This window comes from Ailuropoda melanoleuca, chromosome 8 (assembly GCF_002007445.2).
Source record: "Ailuropoda melanoleuca isolate Jingjing chromosome 8, ASM200744v2, whole genome shotgun sequence".
Classification (NCBI taxonomy): Eukaryota; Metazoa; Chordata; class Mammalia; order Carnivora; family Ursidae; genus Ailuropoda; species Ailuropoda melanoleuca.
This window is the reverse complement of record NC_048225.1, coordinates 54,361,026-54,380,870: the sequence shown is the minus strand read 5'-3', so window position 1 is coordinate 54,380,870 and position 19,845 is coordinate 54,361,026. Positions and strand designations below refer to the sequence as shown.

The 19,845-nt window shown below is 46.6% G+C and overlaps 2 protein-coding genes across 3 annotated transcripts in view; one reads left to right on the top strand and one right to left on the bottom strand.

Moving 5' to 3' along the window:
• Nucleotides 1–6,951, top strand: part of PPME1 (protein phosphatase methylesterase 1) — a 71,932-nt gene extending 64,981 nt beyond the window's left edge. The window contains exons 12-14 of one of the 2 annotated variants that reach the window (XM_002915310.4): nt 3,659–3,723; nt 4,337–4,404; nt 5,727–6,951. In XM_002915310.4, the coding sequence (XP_002915356.1) occupies nt 3,659–3,723; nt 4,337–4,404; nt 5,727–5,745 (152 nt within the window). In that variant the 3' untranslated portion in view covers nt 5,746–6,951. Of the gene's footprint in view, nt 1–419; nt 2,576–3,658; nt 3,724–4,336; nt 4,405–5,726 lie in introns of those variants that run through there. The other variant, XM_019795389.2, reaches the window with a different exon arrangement.
• Nucleotides 6,952–16,136: 9,185 nt separating this feature from the next.
• Nucleotides 16,137–19,845, bottom strand: part of P4HA3 (prolyl 4-hydroxylase subunit alpha 3) — a 40,357-nt gene continuing 36,648 nt past the window's right edge. Inside the window, exons 12-14 of the mRNA XM_034667600.1 lie at nt 18,650–18,718; nt 17,170–17,266; nt 16,137–16,357 (exon numbers count right to left, since the gene is read on the bottom strand). Of these exons, the coding sequence (XP_034523491.1) occupies nt 16,287–16,357; nt 17,170–17,266; nt 18,650–18,718 (237 nt within the window). The 3' untranslated portion in view covers nt 16,137–16,286. The remainder of the gene's footprint in view (nt 16,358–17,169; nt 17,267–18,649; nt 18,719–19,845) is intronic.

The window sequence follows — 19,845 nt, the reverse complement described above, 5'->3', positions numbered from 1 at the left end:
GCGTGCTCTCTCTCTCTCTCAAATAAGTAAATAAATCTTAAAAAAAAAAAAAAAGAAAAGAAAAGAAAAGAAATTATGTCCCTAGGTCCTTCTCTGAGGACAGAGTCAAGTGGAAATTAATGTTCTGAGATGGTGAGGTGCAGTGGAAAGAGCGTGAGCTTTAGAGTTAAGCCCATACTTGACATCAGCATCCACTCCTGACCCAAATATTTCCCTTTTCTGAGCTTCAGTTTTTTCCTCCATCTAAGAATGGGACTTAATTCCCATCTACATCTCAGAGTTATAAGGATTAAAATGAGGCAATGTCTTTGCAGAGTACATTATAAACCATAAAGTACCCTCTAAATATATAATATTGTGAAGGAGATATTCTGAATACTGATCAGTATTTTTATCATTGTTGGTATTCTTAGGAAAAGGAAAGGTCCAGGATAATTGGGATGCAAAGGGTTGTAAACTATGTTTAAAAGACAGCATGGTGAGGTGACAAAAGCAAAGACTCGGAGGTTGGGAGTACTACTACTTTCCTACTCATTTTATGACCCCAGGCAAGTTGCTTGACCTGCCTTAGCTTTAGTTTTCTCAGTCTATAAAATGAGAACGTGGATGGCAGCTTCACAGGGATCATAAAGTATAATGAGTAAAAGAGCGACATATTGTGCTCAGGTCCAGGTGTGTTGGCCAGATGGAAGTGGAGGCTGTGGGAACAGTTTTGTGGAGGCTCTTGCTTTAGTATGGGTGAAAGACTTGATAAAGGTGAAGTCAATAGGCATTGGCGTCTTTCGGGTTATGGGAAGAAGAGGTGCTAACTCCAAAGCCAAGGTTTCAGGCTTAAGCAGATTCTGTTCTTGACCTTCCTTTTTTTTCCTACTTTCTCTCTCTGGGCAATCTCATGGCTTTTATTTACATCCCGATAACTCCCAAAGCTAAATGTCCAACTCATACCTCTCTCCTGAGCTTCAGACCTGCCCCATGTATAAAACCTATTGGACAGCTCTACTTGGATGTTTATGATCTCAAACTATTCTTTTAGCTGTCCTCAGGCTCTCCACAGAAAAGGGGGCTATATTCCTTTACAACAGTTGTTCAAAGGCTCCTGAATGATTTATCACATTCTGGACCCAGGCACTCCTACCCTACCCCTCCTCCAACCACATAATATCCTGAAGCCTGGAGGAAGATCATGGACTGGGACTGTATGAGTTTTATAGCACTGATGTTGGTAATTCTGAGTTTAGACATCTTTCCTTAAATTCAATTCAAGCAAACCTTTCCTAAGCAGTCTTTCTGTGTAAGACCTATGCTTGATGCTGGACAGACAAAAGAATCAGATATGGCCCCTGAGACTATCTGAAAGCAGTTGATCTGGACTGGAGTAGCATTTGAAACCATTGTTGATCACCAGCTCTGGAATCAAACAGTGCTGGCTTTGAGTCACTGTTACTAGTGTTGTGGCCTGAGTGAATTGCTAACTTCTTTAATCCTGAGTTTCTTCATCTATAAAATAAATAATGCCATATCTCAGTACATTTGTATGGTGTTTAAATGCGAAAATGTGTGTGAAGTAAGAGTCTGACAAATGATAGCTTCGTTATATCCAGGAAGTACTACTCATGATTCCTCATTAGATGCCCTGTTATTTCCCTAGTAAGGATTATGCCAAGACTACCTTCTCTTTCAGAGCATCCCATGAGTATAGAAAGTAAATGGCTGGAGTGAGGGACATCCCATAAGACAAAGGGAGATGGCCAAATTGGCATAGATTCCAAACCACAGCCTTCCCAGCAGTGTTTAAACCTGAATTAGTTAGAGATTCCTAGAAACCTAGCACTCATTCGTGATGCAACCTGGGTAAATAATTTAGGCTGTCTGAACCTAAGGTTCTTTATCTGTAAGATGAAAGGGAAAGGTTTGGAAATATACCCACTTCATAGAATAATTGTGAGGATTACCCATAATCGTTATTTTATGTGTACTAGGCATAATGTTGTTAGTGTGTGTGAGTTCTCTGATTCTTTATACCCACTTTTCCAAAGAGGAACAAAAATTCATCCCTAGACATCAAGCCCAGGGTGTTTGGAGTTGTAAGTGTTATCAGGTCATTCACTCAATTATCCATTCAACACTTACTAAGCACTTACTCAATGGCTAGCCCTGTGTTGGGCTCTATTGATATTAGGCCCTGTTCTTAGCAGAAATGATATACTCCTAGGGAGGCAAGTACCAGTGGCATATAAAATATAAGCTTACAGAACAAGCAGGGCACAAGCTGCTCTGTGTTTGAACCCAAATGTGTTAGCTGTAGTGTATTAGGAGATACAAGAGAGTGGGAACTAGGGTAGACTAGGCTGGAGCACCCAGGGGCAGACTACTGCAAGAGGAAGGGCCTAAGCTGGGCCTTACTGAATACAATGGTTTTAGTTCCTCTACGAATTAAATAAGCAGCCTTGGGCAAATCACTTCACTAACCTAGGTATTTCATCATCTCAGAAAAGAATTTCAGTATTTCTCCTATTCAATTTTATAGGGTAGATTTGAGAATCAACTTAAAAAATGGAGAGAAGGGGGGCGCCTGGGTGGCTCAGTCAGTTAAGCGTCTGCCTTCGGCTCAGGTATTGATCCCAGGGTCCTGGGATTGAGCCCCACATCTGGCTGTCTGCTCAGTGAGCAGCCTGCTTCTTCTCCCTCTGCTTGTGCTCGCTCTCTGTCACATAAATAAAATTTTTTAAAAAAATGGGTAGAAGAGTATTTTGAAAAAATTTTAAACCCTGTGTAACTGGGTTAGGAATCCTGGAATATGATGACCAGAAGGACTTCCAGACTGTGCTGCCTTATTTTGTAAATGGAGCCACTTAGGCTCTGAGAGTCTGCTCTCTCTACTGAGGGGAAGCTGTGGGTCCCATAGCCTTTAGTCCGCTTAGTGATCTTGCTTTATATATCATCTCTTTTCAGTCTTAATAGCTATCACATTAATGGTGAGCTTACAGTGTTCTACAAGGCAGTGTGAGAAAGTGGTTAGTACAGTTGGGCATATAGTTAAGCACTCAGATGGAAACTTATTAGTGTAATAATAAATTTCAAAGTCCTTAACATAGCTAACAAAACTCTTCATGGTGTGGTCCCTGCTTTCTTCTCCAGCCTCACTGTTAACTCTCAAGAGCTCCGGGCCAAACTTTTTATTTTCAGGAACAAATACCATTTCATCCTTCTTTCCTCTGTGTAGGCTATTTTCTTTTCCTGTGTGGGAAGCCTTTCTATATCTTTATTTGATTGTGAAGCCTCCTTTCCTACGTCCTTCTAGTTCCATGTGCTCAGTTTTATCATTAGAACTACATGCTACATTAAAATGTTGTCTTTTGTGTTCCCCTACTAGACCGAAAATCCTGTAAAAACAGGAACTGTTTCTTCCGGTGTCTGGCCCAAAGTAAATGCATGCTAAGTAGTTGCCAAAGTCAAAAATGAAGGGAAAATGATTTGCCCAAGGTTATAGCTGCAAGTATTACCATCCTCCTCAAACCTTGGTAATTGGGTCCAAACTATTAGGGAGGGGAGTAGATAGGAAGGTCCTACACTCCTAGAGTGGCCTGTGAGACCACAGAGGTGGTAGGGAGAGGGCCATTTTAGTCCCTGAGGTCACCTGGATTTGTTTCCTCTCCAGGAAAGTTCCAGATGCAGGTCCTACCCCAGTGTGGCCATGCAGTCCATGAGGATGCCCCAGACAAGGTGAGTCTGGTGCTCTGTGACTATAAAAGGACAGTTGTGAGTCACCTTGGCTCTCACAGAAAATAGCACAAGCCTCTTAGGCTGAGTTGCCTGCAGCAGCTACCGTGGGGCCTGCACAGATACAACTCCACCATCTCCCCAGACCTTTCCCTGGCAGCTGCTACGGTCTCGACTTTCTGTGTATGGACTGAGGAGCTACTGCGCGTGCAGTTTCACCCCAGGGCCCTCTGGTTAAGATCTTAAGCTCTACTTCTCTCTTGCCTCCAAAAGCCAGATGGAAGAAGGGAGAATTGGGATAGAAACCGCTCCCTAAACTACAGTCACAGCTAGAAGTTAATACAGACTCCTACAGAATAAGCTGCTTTTTAACTCTCAGGGGATAATTAAGCCTTCACATCATTCCTCTTGACTTCTCTGGAGCTATTCTTGCAGGGATGGTGGGGAGGAGTCTCCTAGGCTGCCAGAACTCAGGTCTTTAGGTTTCTGGCTCCCCAGACCTGTAAGATCCATGAGTCCACTATAGAGCCCAACCTTCCAGTAGAAGCCCACAGAACCTCAAAGCTGATCCCCATTGCCAACACCATATAGCCTAGAATATCTCTCCCTTTTCCAGGTAGCTGAAGCTGTTGCCACTTTCCTGATCCGGCACAGGTTTGCAGAGCCCATCGGTGGATTCCAGTGGTAAGGAAGTAACAAAGGTTTAAGGAGCCCAGCAGTGCTGGCCAACTCCAACAAAAAGATATTTGCAGCGTTGTAAATATCTCTGCCTTAGCCCTGCCTGCTTTGGGTCACCGTCCTTTCTTCTTCCTCCTCAACACAGAGCCCAGCACATGTTTTTCTACAAACCCGTGGTCGATGGTTTCTGTGTGCTTTGGTCCAGTGGGTTGCTGCTGAGCTGAGATTAAATTGTGCCTAATCCCCACTCCACCCCTCCTCTTGAAGAACTCCCCCCACTTCTTGAGGTGCCTCCTTCCCCGAGGAGGCTAGGAGGGGAATCAGTCTTTTTCCAGACTCGTAGAGAAGTTCTGTATGCCTTCTGCTCTGCTGCTGAGGAAGGCTGGGCAGTCCGTGGAGACTGTGTAGCGATCCAGAGCAGGGTTTTGAGCCTCAGCACTCTTGACATTTGGGGGCGTAGCCTGTGTACTGTCGGATGTTTGACAGCATCCCTAGCCTTGTGCACTGGAAACCGGTAGCGCTCCCAAAGACACACACAAAGTTGTGACAAGCAAAAATGTCTTTGGATTTTCCCAAATGTCTCAAGAGAGACAAAATCACTCACAGTCGAGAAACACTGGTTTGAGAGGAAAAAGGATGCGTCTCATGCTAGGAACTCTTCTGATTAGGGAGACACAGTTAGACTCTTTGTTGAGGAGGAGGAGGAAGAGAGGCATGATTTCCCGAACCACACAGCCCTGGCCCCACCTCAGGGAGCTCCTCGTCTGTGCTGCAGTATGCCCCTGACCCTCAGAGAGCCCACGAGCCTGCTGAGTCAGATCTGCCAGCTGGAAAGTCTCCTATCTGATTTTGGTGAGGGTCTGGGGGACCTGGTTCCCTACTCTCAGGAATCTGAAGAACTGTTGAAGAAAAGAAATCGCTTCTGCATTAGAGAACTCTGAGTGCCAGGACCTGGGAGGTGAGGGTGACAGGGCAGGATAGGCATTGGCAACGATGGCAGGAGCCTGGTACGGTGAGCCACACAAGTGACTCCCTCGTACCGAACCACCCCTCAGGCAACTAATCATTGATGGATCCCAGGAATCAAAAGTAAAGACTTACTTTTTCTTGATAATAGTGTTTGAAGCCCCTGGACCATTTGGTCACATCATCAGTTCACAGACAGCAGAGCCCGTGTCTAGACCTAGATGGGGGTGTGGGGAGGTCGGACAGATCTGCAAGGGCCTTGGTGGTCATGAGGGTCCCGGGCTTCCTGGAGGAGAAGGGGTGAGCAGGGGAAAGCTAGTAATGGTCACATTTGTTTTCCCTTCTCTTTCCACTCTTCACAGTGTGTTTCCTGGCTGTTAGTAACCTGCTCTCCGTCCCTCCCCCAACATTGAGCTCTGTTGTAAATACATCGCACCAGAGGCCACTGTGATGCCGCTGTCTCCTCACCATCCTGCCCGACCATGTGACACCGGCTCCCTATAAACGGGCTTCCCCAGATGTACAAACCCTTTTGTGTATTCCTGCCAAAAGCATTGTTTTCCAGGGTCTTCGACCAACCTCAGCCTCCTTAGTCCAAGGCTCCCCAGCTCCCACCCCTTCCCTGTTCAGGGGTAGCCCTGCCTGTTCTCCCTGCCCTGCCTAGGGTGAAGCCTCCATCAGAACTGCCACCCTGGGCCCCTATTCCTGGTATTAGGCAATGCACCTGGGTCCAAATGTCTCTCCAGGCTCAGGGACCTCCATTCCTTGAGATTGTTCTTGGCGTGGTCCTGCCCTACCTCATGGGATGGACCATGCACAGGGTGGTCCTTATTTTCCCCTTTCAAATAAAATATCAGTCAGGTACCTTTTTATCCCAGTCTTACTCTTCCAGGCTTGGAAGACCCGGAGAGGCCAGGATCCCATCCTTAGGAATAGGGAGGGGTGGTGGATAGCATCACAAGAAACCAGCCTGAAAATCAGGTCCAGTCAGTCCAAGCACATGGCCTCCCATCTGGGGAGAGCCCACTGTCCATCTCCCACATGTCTGGGCACCTGCCGTGGGCTGAGGCCAGGCTGCTCCAGGGGCCTCGTGAGCCCTCACCTGCCGCAGAGCAACCCAGGTTAAATACAGCCCGTGCACAAAGCCATAGGCTAACGCCTGTGGAGTTGTTTTTAAGAATCAAATTTAACCATTTTCATAATTGGTCCCTGGAGGTGTGCAGAGTGCCCACTTGCTTCTTCTAGACCCACAGCTTATCTTCACCATTTGTGGTTTCCATGTCACTCTTCATAGAAACAGTACAGCCCAGCATCCTCAATCTTTGCCCTCTTCTAGCTGCCTCATCACAGCACTGCGGCCTCCCCCTGCTGCCCGGGCCCGCCATTTCCAAGGGCAGGAAGGGGCAGTCTCCTACAGCCCATCTTTTCTGTGACTGTCTTAGGTGATGCGTAGCCCCCTCCACCTTTCCACCCAACAACTTCCTATATCCCTGTCCTGCTGCACGGTCCAGAGTCTGGGACCTACTTTGTTTCTTTGTTATTTATGACCTTGTTTAAAGAGAATAAATATCTCCCAACCTTTATTGATCTTGTCTTTCTCCGTGGAGTTGTCCTTATTTCTGCTTATCTGGGGACAGGGGGACAGTTTGTTGGATTGGATTTAGTCACCATAGGTCTCCAGAAACCCCTTTCCTGAGCCCATCAGCATCTTATGCTCTGTCTGTTCCTCACATCCAGAATGCCCAGTGGAATGGGCAGAGCCAGCCTCCACTGCAAACAGGGAGACCTGGATTCTAGTCCCGTTCTTCCAGTTATGTGCTCTGTCGACATTGGCTCAGAACAGGACAGTCTGTGCACTGTTGTGAGTTCCGACACTCATGGCTTCACACCTGCCAACACCAGAACTCTGCTCACAAGCCAGATCATCTCCTGAGCTCTAGATGCTTGGGTTCATCTGCCTTCTGTCTCTCCCAGATGACCAAAGCCACTCGTATTTACCATTCCTAAAACTGAACTTGCCTTCCCCCTAAAACTTGTTCTTCCTCCCGTGTTTCCTTGCTCAGTAAGTGGTAGGTACCATCATCTATTGTCCAAACCAGACAGACTGAGCTCTCTAGATGGCTCCCTCTCTCACACCTGCATCCAGCTTACTACCAAACCCCCACCCATGCTCTTTTTTACGTCCCCTGTTTCCCATCCCACAGCCCTGCCATAGCTTAGGCCTCATCTGTCAGCTAGATCGGTCGGTACCCGGGCTGGTTTCCTGCCCTAGCCCCTCCCTTGGTCATCCTCTACACGCTGTTGGAGTCTTCTTCCTATTAGGCTATGGAGCCAGGCTGCCTAAATTAGAACCCAAGGCCCACCCCTTACAGGCTGTATGAGATAGCCATGGACTTTCTTTGTGCTGCAGTTTCCTCTGAAAAATGATCAACAGTACCTCCCTCACAGTCTTGAGGACTATGTAAGTGACTACAGGTTAACTGGCTCTCTCAGTAACCGGCTTAGGGTAAAGCACTTAATAAATTGTTCATGTCATGTCACTGCTATATTGTACTTAGACCTTCACTCAGAGTGGTCTGCGGACCAGTAGCATCAGTATCATCTGGAAGCTTGTTAAAAATTTTGTCTCCACCCCAGACCTGTTGAGTCAGAACTGATCTGCATTCTAACAAGCACATTAATTCTGAGAAGTTCTGGTTTAGATGTTCCCTAAGTATTTCAGGGTAAAGCATGAGCTCCCTAGCAGAGAAAGAAAGTGACTTGTGTGTGATGTGCTTTCTCCCACCCAAGCGCTTGGGGGGGGGGGGGGGGGGCGGCGCCTCCCTTTACTGGGCTGTGTGCTCTCTGTCCACAGGAGGGCAGCATAATCACACGCTTGGTTTTCAGAAACACATCCGCACTTCCATTCACTGGGCAAGTCCTAATACTCACCAAATTTTGAGTGTCATCTAATTCACCTTTTTTTTTTTTAAAGATTTTATTTATTTATTTGACAGAGATAGAGACAGCTAGCGAGAGAGGGAACACAAGCAGGGGGAGTGGGAGAGGAAGAAGCAGGCTCATAGCGGAAGAGCCTGACGTGGGGCTCGATCCCAGAACGCCGGGATCACGCCCTGAGCTGAAGGCAGACGCTCTGCCACCCAGGCGCCCCTCATCTAATTCACTTTACACACATCTCATTTAATCCTCACAGCATCTCTATGAGGTAAGTGATGTTATTCCTTTTACAAGTAGGCAGACAGGTCCAAATTCATACTGCCCAGAAGTGGTGGTGTCAGAATTAAAACCTAGGTTGTTTCCTCTCCACATTGCCTCCTGGACAATACAGGGGACCCTGAACAGAGGTCATTTTGGTCTAGGTACCATTCTTAAAATAGCAAGAGGATGACCAGGGACTTGAGGCTTCTTCAGGCTTGATGGATGGACACTGAGAATGATACGTTGAGCTTTCGGTTACATTCTGTGCTAGTCACTCACATCTCCTTTATCTTTGTATCCGTGTGAAGTATAGGCCTTATTATCCCTGCTTTAAAGGTAAGGAATTGAAGCTCAGATGTGAAATGACTAGCCCACAGCCATGGCTAGGAGGTGGCAGCGTCTTCATCTCCTGAGTGTTCCATTGTACCCTAGCAGGTGAAGGAGGACAGGTAGGTTCCTGTCTCGCATTGCTGAAGAAGAATCTCGCGGACAAAGAAGAGTGAGTAAAGCGATAGAGTTTTTATTACGCGAGGGTAAAGGAGAAAAAAAGCTCTCAGGAGTGAGAGGGGTCCCAACAGGGTTGCCACTGAGGGCTTTTAGGGTTGGTCTTTTATTGAAGGCTAACCAGGGAACTTAAATCCTTTTAACATCTCTATTGATAGCACCATTGAGTAAGGAATACTGATAACACCTTTAATGGCTTACTTCCTTTTTCAGGTTCGGGGTAATTCTTTGTAGGTCACAAGTAGCTGTTACAAGACCCCACCTCTGACTCCTAGGGCAGGGTGGTCTGGTTTGTTCCCTTATCTCGAATTTCCTTAGACCTCTGCGTTTCTGTGATTTTTGTGAGCATGATCCCATAGCCCCCTACCTATCTCACCCTACCTAGCCCCGCCTGTCCCTTTTCACATAGCTATCTTTAATAAGCACCTACTATGTGCTGGCCATCACAACATCCTTGTGAAGCCTACAGGTTAGCACTATGAACTCCGGAAAGGGAGTGGAGGAGATCCCAGACCCTTTGAATGAGGGATTTGCTACAGAGCCAGAAGGAGCATGTTTGGGTAAAACCAAAGGCCATTCTGTCACACACACCCCCTAAGGAATGTCCAAGGAGAATGTCCTGAAAAAAGAAGGTAGACAAATTTTGGGGTAGCCAGAGATCTACTGGTGGGGGGAGTATCTCGAGATTGAGAGTACTCAAAGGCATGAAAAGAGCTGGGTATGAATGACTTCTTACCCTCTTCTAAACCTGCTGTTAGGAGCATTTATTTGCTGGTTAAGCAAACCCGAGCACCTATTCTGTACCAATCTTCCAACGGACTTTAGAGATAGAGATAAATAATGAGGCCCTTCAAAGGGCTCATAGTCTAGACAGACTGTGTAAAGAGGAAGGGGCCAACTAAACCTCTTTGAAAACAGGTGGGGGGTGGCTGCATAAAGAGGTATCATTTGAACTGAGCTTTGAAGCATCATCACAAGGTGGAGGTATAGAAGGAAGGGAAATAAAACACATTGCAGGTAGAGGGGTCAGCATACCCAAGTCCAGCACACTTGAAACTCAGTCTGAGAACTGGTACATTAGTGGGATTAGTATGGTTGGAGTAGAGGCTGACAGGAGAGTCAGCAGGAGGCAGGACATAAAGGCCTTGAGTGGCAAGAATGGGGAGTTGTCAGGGACGCCTGCGTGGCCCAGTAGACTAAGCATCTGCCTTTGGCTTAGGTCATGATCCTAGGGTCCTGGGACCTAGCCCAGCATCAGGCTCCCTGTTCAGTGGGGAGCCGGCTGCCCTCTGCCCCTCCCCCTTGCTCATGCACTTGCTCCCTCTCTCTCTCTCTCCCTCAAGTAAATAAAATCTTAAAAAGAGAAAGAGAGAAAGAAGGAAGAAAGAAAAGAAGAAAGAATGGGGAGTTGTCAGAAGTTAAGGAACTCCAGTATCCTGTGTAGATGGATTGGTAGACACCAGACTCCAGGCAGGAAGACAGTAAAAAGGCAGTGTGGCAGTCAGGTAAAAGGCAAAGGTGTACTTAACTAGGACAATGGCTGCAGGGATGAGATCCTAGGAGGAAAGGCTCTTTATCTTGGAGGTGGAATGAACAAGACAAATTGGACAGTAAGATGCCAAGGATTCTTCAGTTGGGTTCAGGGGTCTGTCATCAGAACTGGGGGTAGGGAGTTAAAGGTCAGGACTTCACAAGGAAAGAGCAGGAAGAGAGCCTGCAACAGGAGTAGAGGAACCAAAAGATAGTTACGCTCTCCCCTGCAGGAACGGAGTTTCTGAGCCAACTCTTCTGCCCCAGCTGGCTGCCCCACTAGTGGCCAGAATCAACACATTCTCAGTCTGGGTCCAGGGCTCAGAATGTTATGTAAACTCAAGAGGCTCCCTTATTCCTAGAGCTGGTTTCCTCTCTCAGCAGTTTGCTAGAAAACCCCAGCCTGCAGCCAGGCGAACCTTGGAAACAGGGACTAGCCAAATGGCTGGCCTCTTACACGTGGGGGAGTAACTGCTGCCCTCCTGGCCCATAAGGTGATAAGCAGATGAACAAGAGGTATAATGGTCATTACTTTTATTATGCTCCATCTGAAAAGTGGAAAACTTTAAAGAACATGGAGCCGGTAGTTATCCATGGGGATCCATCTGAGCCATGTGTTCAAACTCTTAGCCAAAAAGAGTTTCCCCTTAGCACTTCATTTCTTTGAAATAATCTTTGATTTCACCAGGGGCGACCCACTTCATATGCAAATATGCTCCTGGCAGAGACTCCAGGGACCCTCAGTCATTCAGACCTTGGGAACAGGCCAATCAAGCACTTCCTGGGAAGGATCAAGTGACCGAGGAAACGAATAAAAGAGGGGGGTGGGGCAGGCTCTCCTTCCAAAGTGGGAGAAAATTGTGGGGACTCCAAGGTGAGGAAGAAAGAAAAGTCCAGAGAAAAAGAGGCTGTTTAGAAGCAGCTGGTGGGGAGAAACTCCATGCCCCAGATCCCAGCTCTTCTGTGAATTTACTTTTTGGGTTTTTTTTTTTTTTTTTGAGCCTCCTTTTCCTCCTTTGCCAAAAGGGGTAATTGTTGTACGACAAGGGAGGTAAAATAGCTGGCACAGAGTAGATACAAATGTTTGTCTCCTCTCCCTAGCTTTGAAGGGATTTCATAGTTTTGCTAAGTGTACAGCAGTCTGCCTACCAATATCCCTTCTCCCCACCCCACCCCCTCTCCTTTGCCTTCTCCCAGCTTGAGCAGCCGAGTGCCCCAGACAGGAGACTCTTTGAACGGTTCCATGAAAGGGCAGTTTGTGCTGTCTGCCCTTGGCACTGCTGGACAAGGACCCCCAGGATTAACACCCTCTCACTTCCTTCTCCCCAACAGCTCAGCTCTCCTGTCCCCTTGTGTATAAAAGTGAGGTGGTAGCTGCTCCCTGCCCTCTATCCGCACACGTTCTTTCCGTTGTGTTCCTGGGGCCCCGACGTGGAAGCCCTTTCCGCCCACTCTAGCCATAGGGTTCTGCCCTTTCTCCCAGCTCCTGTGATCCTTAGGGTAACACCACACAGTTTTCCACTTGATTATATCCAATTAGCTATTCTTACATTTGGGTGTCTGCTAATTTGGCTCAAGGGCAGTGAGCAGGCCTCCTCGTTTTCTTGGATTCTCATGGAACACGTAGCATGGAGCTGTTCACACAATAGGTGTTCATGTAGCTCTGTGGAATTGAGGTGATTCATTTGTGTATTCAACAAATACCTACATCTGACAGGATTCTAACTATTAGGCATCAGAGGCAGAAAGGATGGACCTCTCAACACCTGGGAAAGGGTAAGAGACTCCTCTCAAAAAATACTGGCTCCAAAGACAGTACTGTCAGTGGGAGCAAAACAACCACAGCGAAATAACATGCAATGCAGACAACAGCTGGCTAGTTAAGGTCTTTGGAGACAGACCTGGATTTGAGTCCTGCTTCTGCCACTTCATAGCTGTGTAACCTCAGGCAAGTTACACATTCTCTGCCTCAGTTTCTCTCATCTGCAAAATGGAGATACTAGTACCTATCTCATTGTAAGCACTGCAGGAGACAAGTACGCCTAAGTTCTTAGCACAGTGCCTGGCCTACAGTGTATGGCCAGAATATGGTCACCAGTGATAACGATGATAGTCATTTACTTAAAAGAATATTCTCTGGAGTGAGGCTTGTTGGAGTGATACAACAGCTCACTTGGACAAGGTCGTTAGAAAAAAGACCGAAGAACAGTGCAAGAAAGAAACAAAATTACAAACAAGTAGTGCCCCAAACCACAGTCAGCCCTATCCTGAATTAGCTACCTACCCACTAAGCACTGTTAGGGCCCCAAAGCATCCCACTTTCTAGCAGGACTAGTCAGAGTTTCTGAGGGCGTGGAGATTGGTGCAAATACAAAAGAAAAAGGCCTTTCCACTCCAGTTGTGGTACAATGGAGGGACATACCTTTGATAACCACTGAATGGAAAGAGCACTGGTAAAAGAGACAGACCAGGCCTCAGGCCAAGCTCTACTATGTAACCCCAGGCAAGCCACTAACCATTCCAGACCTTGCTTTCCATGATGCCTGCTCTCTTTTCCTCCCTGGGTAGGTGAGGTTCAAGAGGAGTGCTAAGTGTTTTGAAAACTGACATACTGACCAGAAGTAAGGCGGTACTATTCATAGCTCAAGGGACAGGCATTCCCCCTGTTTGCACAGCCCTGCCTTTCCTTCTTTTCCTTCTTGAGGTTCCCTCAAGAGCTGGTCAGTCTGTCCTTCCCAGGAAGCCTCTGAGGAGCTTCTCAGTGCTGTGTCCGTTTCCACCTGTGGCTACGCTGTCTTAACGATGATTCGAGGATCTAGGCAGGGTCAGCATCTAAATTCTCCTCTCCATACCGGGTTCCTGCAAGGGCTTGGCACTGAGTCAGCACTTTGGCTATGTGATTTGGGTAAACAAATGAGGCTACCCCAAGCCACAGCGATCCCTTCAGCTCTGGACTGCAGCGTTCAAGAATTCTTCTCTTACTGCATGCAACCTTTCCACATTGTGCTTAACTTCCATTTAACACTGGATGCACATGTCTCCTCTCCCTACTGGCCATCCGCTCCCAGGGACTGCATTCTGCACCTCTCAGCACCCCTGCAGCATGCCTGGGCCTAGGTCTGCCCCTGGGAAATGCTCAGCAAGCACTCCTTGCCAGACAGTTCTTGGCCCTCAGTCGCCTGATCAGGATGTGTGATAAATTGCCACATGGCAGACATTGCGAAAGTAGTGGTTTAAAAGCACAAGGTTTGGAGCCAGACTATGGGACTTGGGCAAGTTACTTAACTGCACCGCTGCCTCCATATCTGTAAAACAGGCATAATACTACATTGACCTTATACGGTTGGGGTGAACATTAAATCACTGACACACATAAGCCCTTAGAACAGTGCCCCTAGAATGGTAAACTCACCAAGTTCACCGCTGCTGTTACCAGCTGAGACCGACCCCGCAGTTCTGAGAAGGCCCGGCTCTGATGCCTGCAGCTGTAAAGAAGGGGAGCTGTGTTGCTCGTAGACAGTAGCTTTCTGTTTCAGGCCCAGTCCTCTGGAGCCTCAGTATGTGACTGAGGGTAGCAGACCATGCCACCCCCAAATATGCCGCTCTGGCACATTTTTTTTGAGCTATAGGCACTTGAAAAACAACAAATGCAGGGAGCGGCTCTCTCTGAACTCCCCTTATCTCCCTAAAGACAGATCCTCCAAACGGAAGTCAGTTGTCATAAATCTCCTCCCTGGAAGTTTCTGCAACTGGGGAAGATTGACTCATCACAGGAGAGACTGGAAGCAGACACTACACCCAGACAGACTTTGTCACAAACTACCATAGCGCTCATCTGTTTTTCTAAGGGCCCATTCATCTTTCCTAAAAATCTCCCCTAAGAGGCCTACGTCTCCCCCTCCCCTTCCCCTATTAAGATGATGTTTAATCCTGAATTCTAAGCCATGGGGGAGTTAGTCATTTTTCCCTCAGTGTCTCCCATGTATCCATGAGGCATACATGTTCATAAACGTCTGTTTTTCTCTTGTTAATCTGTCTTTTATTACGGAGGCCTCAGCTAAGAATAAAGAAGAGTAGAGGTAAAATTCCCTCCCCTGCATGACAAAATTTAGTAATTTAGTGAGAGGAGTTACAGAATTTTGGGACACTCAGCAGAAATACCGAAGATGTGACCAGGTGTTCACTGAGGCCCTGGAGGAAGCTGGATATCAGCCCATTAGAACCCTTTCCCTAGGGGCACAAGCCTGGGAAGCAGCAATCCTGAAGTGTGCAGTGCCGGGACAGGGCAGAGGCCACCCAGCGGCCACCCAGTCCTTTAACTGTGTGCCTTCTTTGTGAGCGAGACACACACTCCCGCCCCATTGAGGCACCTGAGCCAAGTTGCCTGGAATGTGCTCTGCCCCAGCGCTCAAACATTACAGTCACTTATCAATACAGCCCTAGCTCATGCTCATCCTTCTGCTGGGAAATGCTTCTCCTCATTGGACTCCACTATAAAAATTCTACCAGTCCTCCAAAGCGCAGCTCAAAAGGTGCCTTTTTATTCATTTATCCAAAAATACTTGCTGAATGCCTACTTATTTGAGCCAAACCTTCTTCTGGGGAGACCAAGACGGAGGAGGGGTGCAGAGTCTAGTGCAAGCAGCAGGCAAACAAACACTGAAATTCAGCGCACTGGGGGCTATTCGAGAAGCATGGGCAAAGTATAGTGGGGTCCTTAAAGCACTCACCCTGCAGGGAAGACAACTGACCACAAATGACCAGAGTGATTTGAGAAATGTGTTATGAAGAAAATAAAATCAGTTAACATGAAAGAAAATGGCTGGCGAGTCGGATGATGAGGGAAGAGAGGTCTGAAGTGACACTGAGCCCAGAGTGGGCTGATGAGAAGAGCCTGGCCATGGGGAGTCTGAAGGAGTAGCAAATGCAAAGACCCGGAAGGTAGGAACGATGCTGATGGCGATGAGCATAGATTTTAGGAACAGAAAGAATGTCATGGGTCTGGAATATAATGAGAGGGGAATGGTGGGAGGTGAGCCGAATTGAGATTATAGCATAAATACATTTTTATGTATTTTTTTAATTCAATGTTATAACGTAAGAATATTCTTGGTTGTGAAAAATGATTTGTAGACATTTTTAATGGCTGTATTAAAAAATCATCATATAAAAAAAAGAAAGTTTCATTCTGCTTGGAAAAAAAAATCCTATGAGGTACACTCCTGTTATGGAGACAGTCCCTGCTCAGTCTTCAGGAGAAGTCAGTGGGGAGAAGGGCAGGAAGCCATGCGGGTTAGGCTAGCCCCCTCCTGCAGGTGTCCTCATTGCCACTTCTGGGCCCCTGTGGTCAAGGCTCAGAGTGGCAAAAACCCCACTGACCAAACCCCAGGGACTTCTGATATATCCTGTTTCCATTCTAGAGTGCCTAAGCCCCAGAAACTTCTCCCTCTGGCCTTCTTGCACCCTTCTTTGTATTGCCCATCCATTCTACTCTGACTGATGGTTTGAGAAGAATTCTCAGGTGTTCCCGGGTACAGACCACTTCCTTTTGCAAGGAACAAGCAACGCTGACAAGGCCGTCTTCCAGAAGGTAGCTCTCCTTTCTCCTCTCCTAGCCTGGCCTTTGGCTTCTGGCTTCTCTGGAAAGCCGCAGGACTCCACCAGCTTCTCTCGGCCAACATGCCAACATTTTAGTCTTTAGGGCTTGAGGTGCAGGGTCTGCGGAATTCCTGTCCATACTCATGTATCCACTTGTTGGCCACTGGGAGAGAATGGGGAATAAGAGAACAGGCTCAACAGAGCAGACAGCAACAATGCTCACTCACAGGGTCATGCAAGGGCCGCTTCCATTCTGCATCTTGGGCAATTCACTTGCCTCACCCTAGTTCCAGCCCTGCGACAGACTACTGTCTGTTGCTGCTGGCAAAGATAAATAGCACAGAGGACATTGTCCCCTAGAAAAAGTCTCTGACAGGGTCCTGTCTACTACAGACTCATTGTCAAACCCTGGGTACTCACTCACTCTTCATTCATGTAGCTCCTGAAAGTCCACCCTCCCCCTGGTGCAATGAGAAAAAAGGGGTGGTTTCTCTTGGCAATGACCATCTCAGCATGAGAGTCTGGTCGACTTCTTTTTCTGTCTTCAGAACTAAGTGCTTTTGGACACATACATGACATAAATACATCTGCTTATTTATCTATTTATCTCTTCCTTGTGACCATCTCCTCACGGGGAGGCACTAAATGGGACACATAGTGGCTTGATGGTTCTCTCCTTGGGTTAGAGGGCTGGAACTTAGGACCATTTTCCTCCTCAACTGTGCTCAGGAATCAGTGCCTATCTGGTCAGGTCAGTAAACTTTCACTGACACCTGCTCTGTGAGAGGATCTCTGCCCTTTAAGGCTTCCCAATCTGTTGGGGGCAACTAACCCACAAGCTGATCATCTCAATATAATGTGGCACTATAAGGAAGCTTTTGGGACGACAGGGCTATGCTATTTTCCATCCACCCTCTATTTGACTTTACTCTGAACCCCTCACCCAATTCTCATGCCCAGAAAGGCAGGCCTTACCCCACTTATCTCCCACCAGGACAGGACAGCCCGCATGAAGTGTATCACCATCCCCTTCACCACTCCTATGCAGATTCCACCAAAACAGTGCCGCATTCTGAAAACAAAAGGGCCCACCCCAGAGAGGGTCAGCCCAGAATTTCAGTCCTTTGGAAGTACATGACTATGACTAAGGACAAATGCATGCATATCATTAAATGAGAAAACTGTCCATGCAGATTGGGGGCAAGGCATGTATAACATGGCACAAAATGGCGTAAGTTGCCATTCACCCATTCCTTCATGAATACCTCATTTATTGAGGGCCTACTCTGCTCCAGGCCCTGAGGATTCAGAGACAAATCATATCCAATTCTGCTCTCAGGAGCCCACAGTCTTATAGGAGAAACAGATATAAAAACAGAGGAGGACAAGACAGTGTGGCAAGTGCTAGGAGAAAGGAACACATGATGTCATTGGATCCCAGAGGAGAGGCCCTCCGCAAAAACCACAAAGCAGAACAAAATATTCCTTATACAATTAAGAACTTAATCAGATGCTTACCCTTCCTCAGGCACTTAACCAATAATACCCCCAGGAAGCAGGCTTTATCATACTCCCCACTTTATAAGCAAGGAAGTTGAGGATTAGGGGCTTTAAGTAATGCAACTAAGAAGGAACAAAGTCGAGACTCAAACCCAGGTGTCTTGACAAATCCTGTATGTCCATTTCTCCCCAATGCACGGCTTTTTCCCCTACAATTCCTATAGACTTAGTTTAACCTTGGCCATTAGAAGCTGTCAAAGCCCAAGGTAATGAGAGCTTTCCAGAATGCACCAACAGCTTCTACATTCCCAAGTCTAGAAGAGACACCAACCCCCTGCCTTTACTTAGGCAATGCTTACGATGTGCCCGGTGCTGTGCTAAGTGTTTTATAGGCACGGTACCAATCTTCATTTCATTCCCCAGTTAGGTAAGGGCTTTGAAGGAGCTTGATGGGTCTGAAACTGGGGGGAAATGAAACCTCTTATCACATGGCCCTCTGTGCCTCACGTGATCTCATAGCTCTTACTGCAATATGCTGTTACTGCCTGTTAACGTCTCTGTGAGCTCCTGGAGGATAAGGGCTATGAGTTTTCCTCTGTACCCTCAGTGCTTTCGGCCCTCAGTGTTTCCTGAATGAATGCCTGAGGAACCCGTTGCTCTAAAGGATCCAAGGGTCACCAAAGACAGTTCTCACCTTTGAGTCCTATCGTAATAGAGAAGGCAGACATGTAATCATCTACTTGTAATATAAGTAGCCATAAAATTTAAAAATAGACGCACAAGTCACATGTGGTCATCTAAATTGAGGAATTATCTTTGATTCTGAGAATCAGGGGAAAATACCTTTTTATCCCTCCTCCCAGGAATAAGCTTGCACTCACAGACAACACGGAAGCTCAGGTGTTAGTTCTGCACTCTTATTACCGTCATGTACTGGGACCAGACCCCCACTCACCTTGACCACAGGCACGCTAAAGTTGGCATAGATGAAGGCAGTGGCTCCTCCAGCTTCCACGGAGCTCAGCTACAATGCCAAAGAGCCAGCGTTGAAATGGTCCCTGACCACCCAACCCTGCCCCACTTGACATCTGATGTCATTTCTGCATAGAATCCTTCCTGTGTCCCCCTATTTCAGCTCTGGGAGAAATACTTATTGAAAGATAATCACCCAACTTAGGAATTAAGGGAGCCTACTCCCTGGCATCATTGTTTACCTGCAGGGCCACAAGAGGACAGCCTTTAGGAACCACCCCCTTTCTTTATCCTTCCAGCTAACATCCTTATTGAGGGTTACGGTAAGTTGATTTGAAGTTGGAGACCCTCAGGAAGAAATCTGGTGTATATCACAACCAAAGACACACACACACCCCTGAAGTAAAAGTTTCATTAAACATTCTTACTACATGAGATATCCTTTGTTATTGTCCATATTATTTTATTCTGTTCTAGTTCAGATTTCTTAAATGCTGACCACATCTACTAAATTAATTTCCCAGCCCACTAACAGATCATGACTGTGGCTTACAGAGCACTGTTTATATTACAATCAGTTTTCAAAGTTGGGCATTGTAGGAACCACTGATGGCAGCTTTGGCATGCTTTCCAGACCACTCATCCCATTCTAGGTAACCTCAGCTAAGGAGTTTCACCATTGATATATTCTAGAATTGTAGATGTCTTCTCTTAATATGAACTTTTTTCTTCTGATTGTCAAAGAAATATATAAAAAATTTAAAAACACAGGAAAATACAAATACTACTCATCATATTGAGAAAAAGGCACTGTTGTAATTTACATACTAACTGGGCATTTATTCAGCACTGACTATATGCTAGACATTATACTAAGTCCTTATAGGTATATTATCTCACTTATTCCTTACAACAATCCTATAAGTTAGAATTATTATTGTTATAATTCACATTTAACAGATGAGGAAACTGAGTCTCAGAGAGATTCAGTACTTAACAAAAGGTCACATCACTCTGTGACTGAGCCCGATTTGAACTGAGCCAATGCTAACTACAGAGCCCTCGCTCACAGTCTTCATGCTATACCCTTGAACATTCAGGCTATTTCCAAATGTTTGCTATTATAAGCAACTCTTAGTAAAATCTTTTTTTTTTTTTCATTTTAACACTGTTCTCATG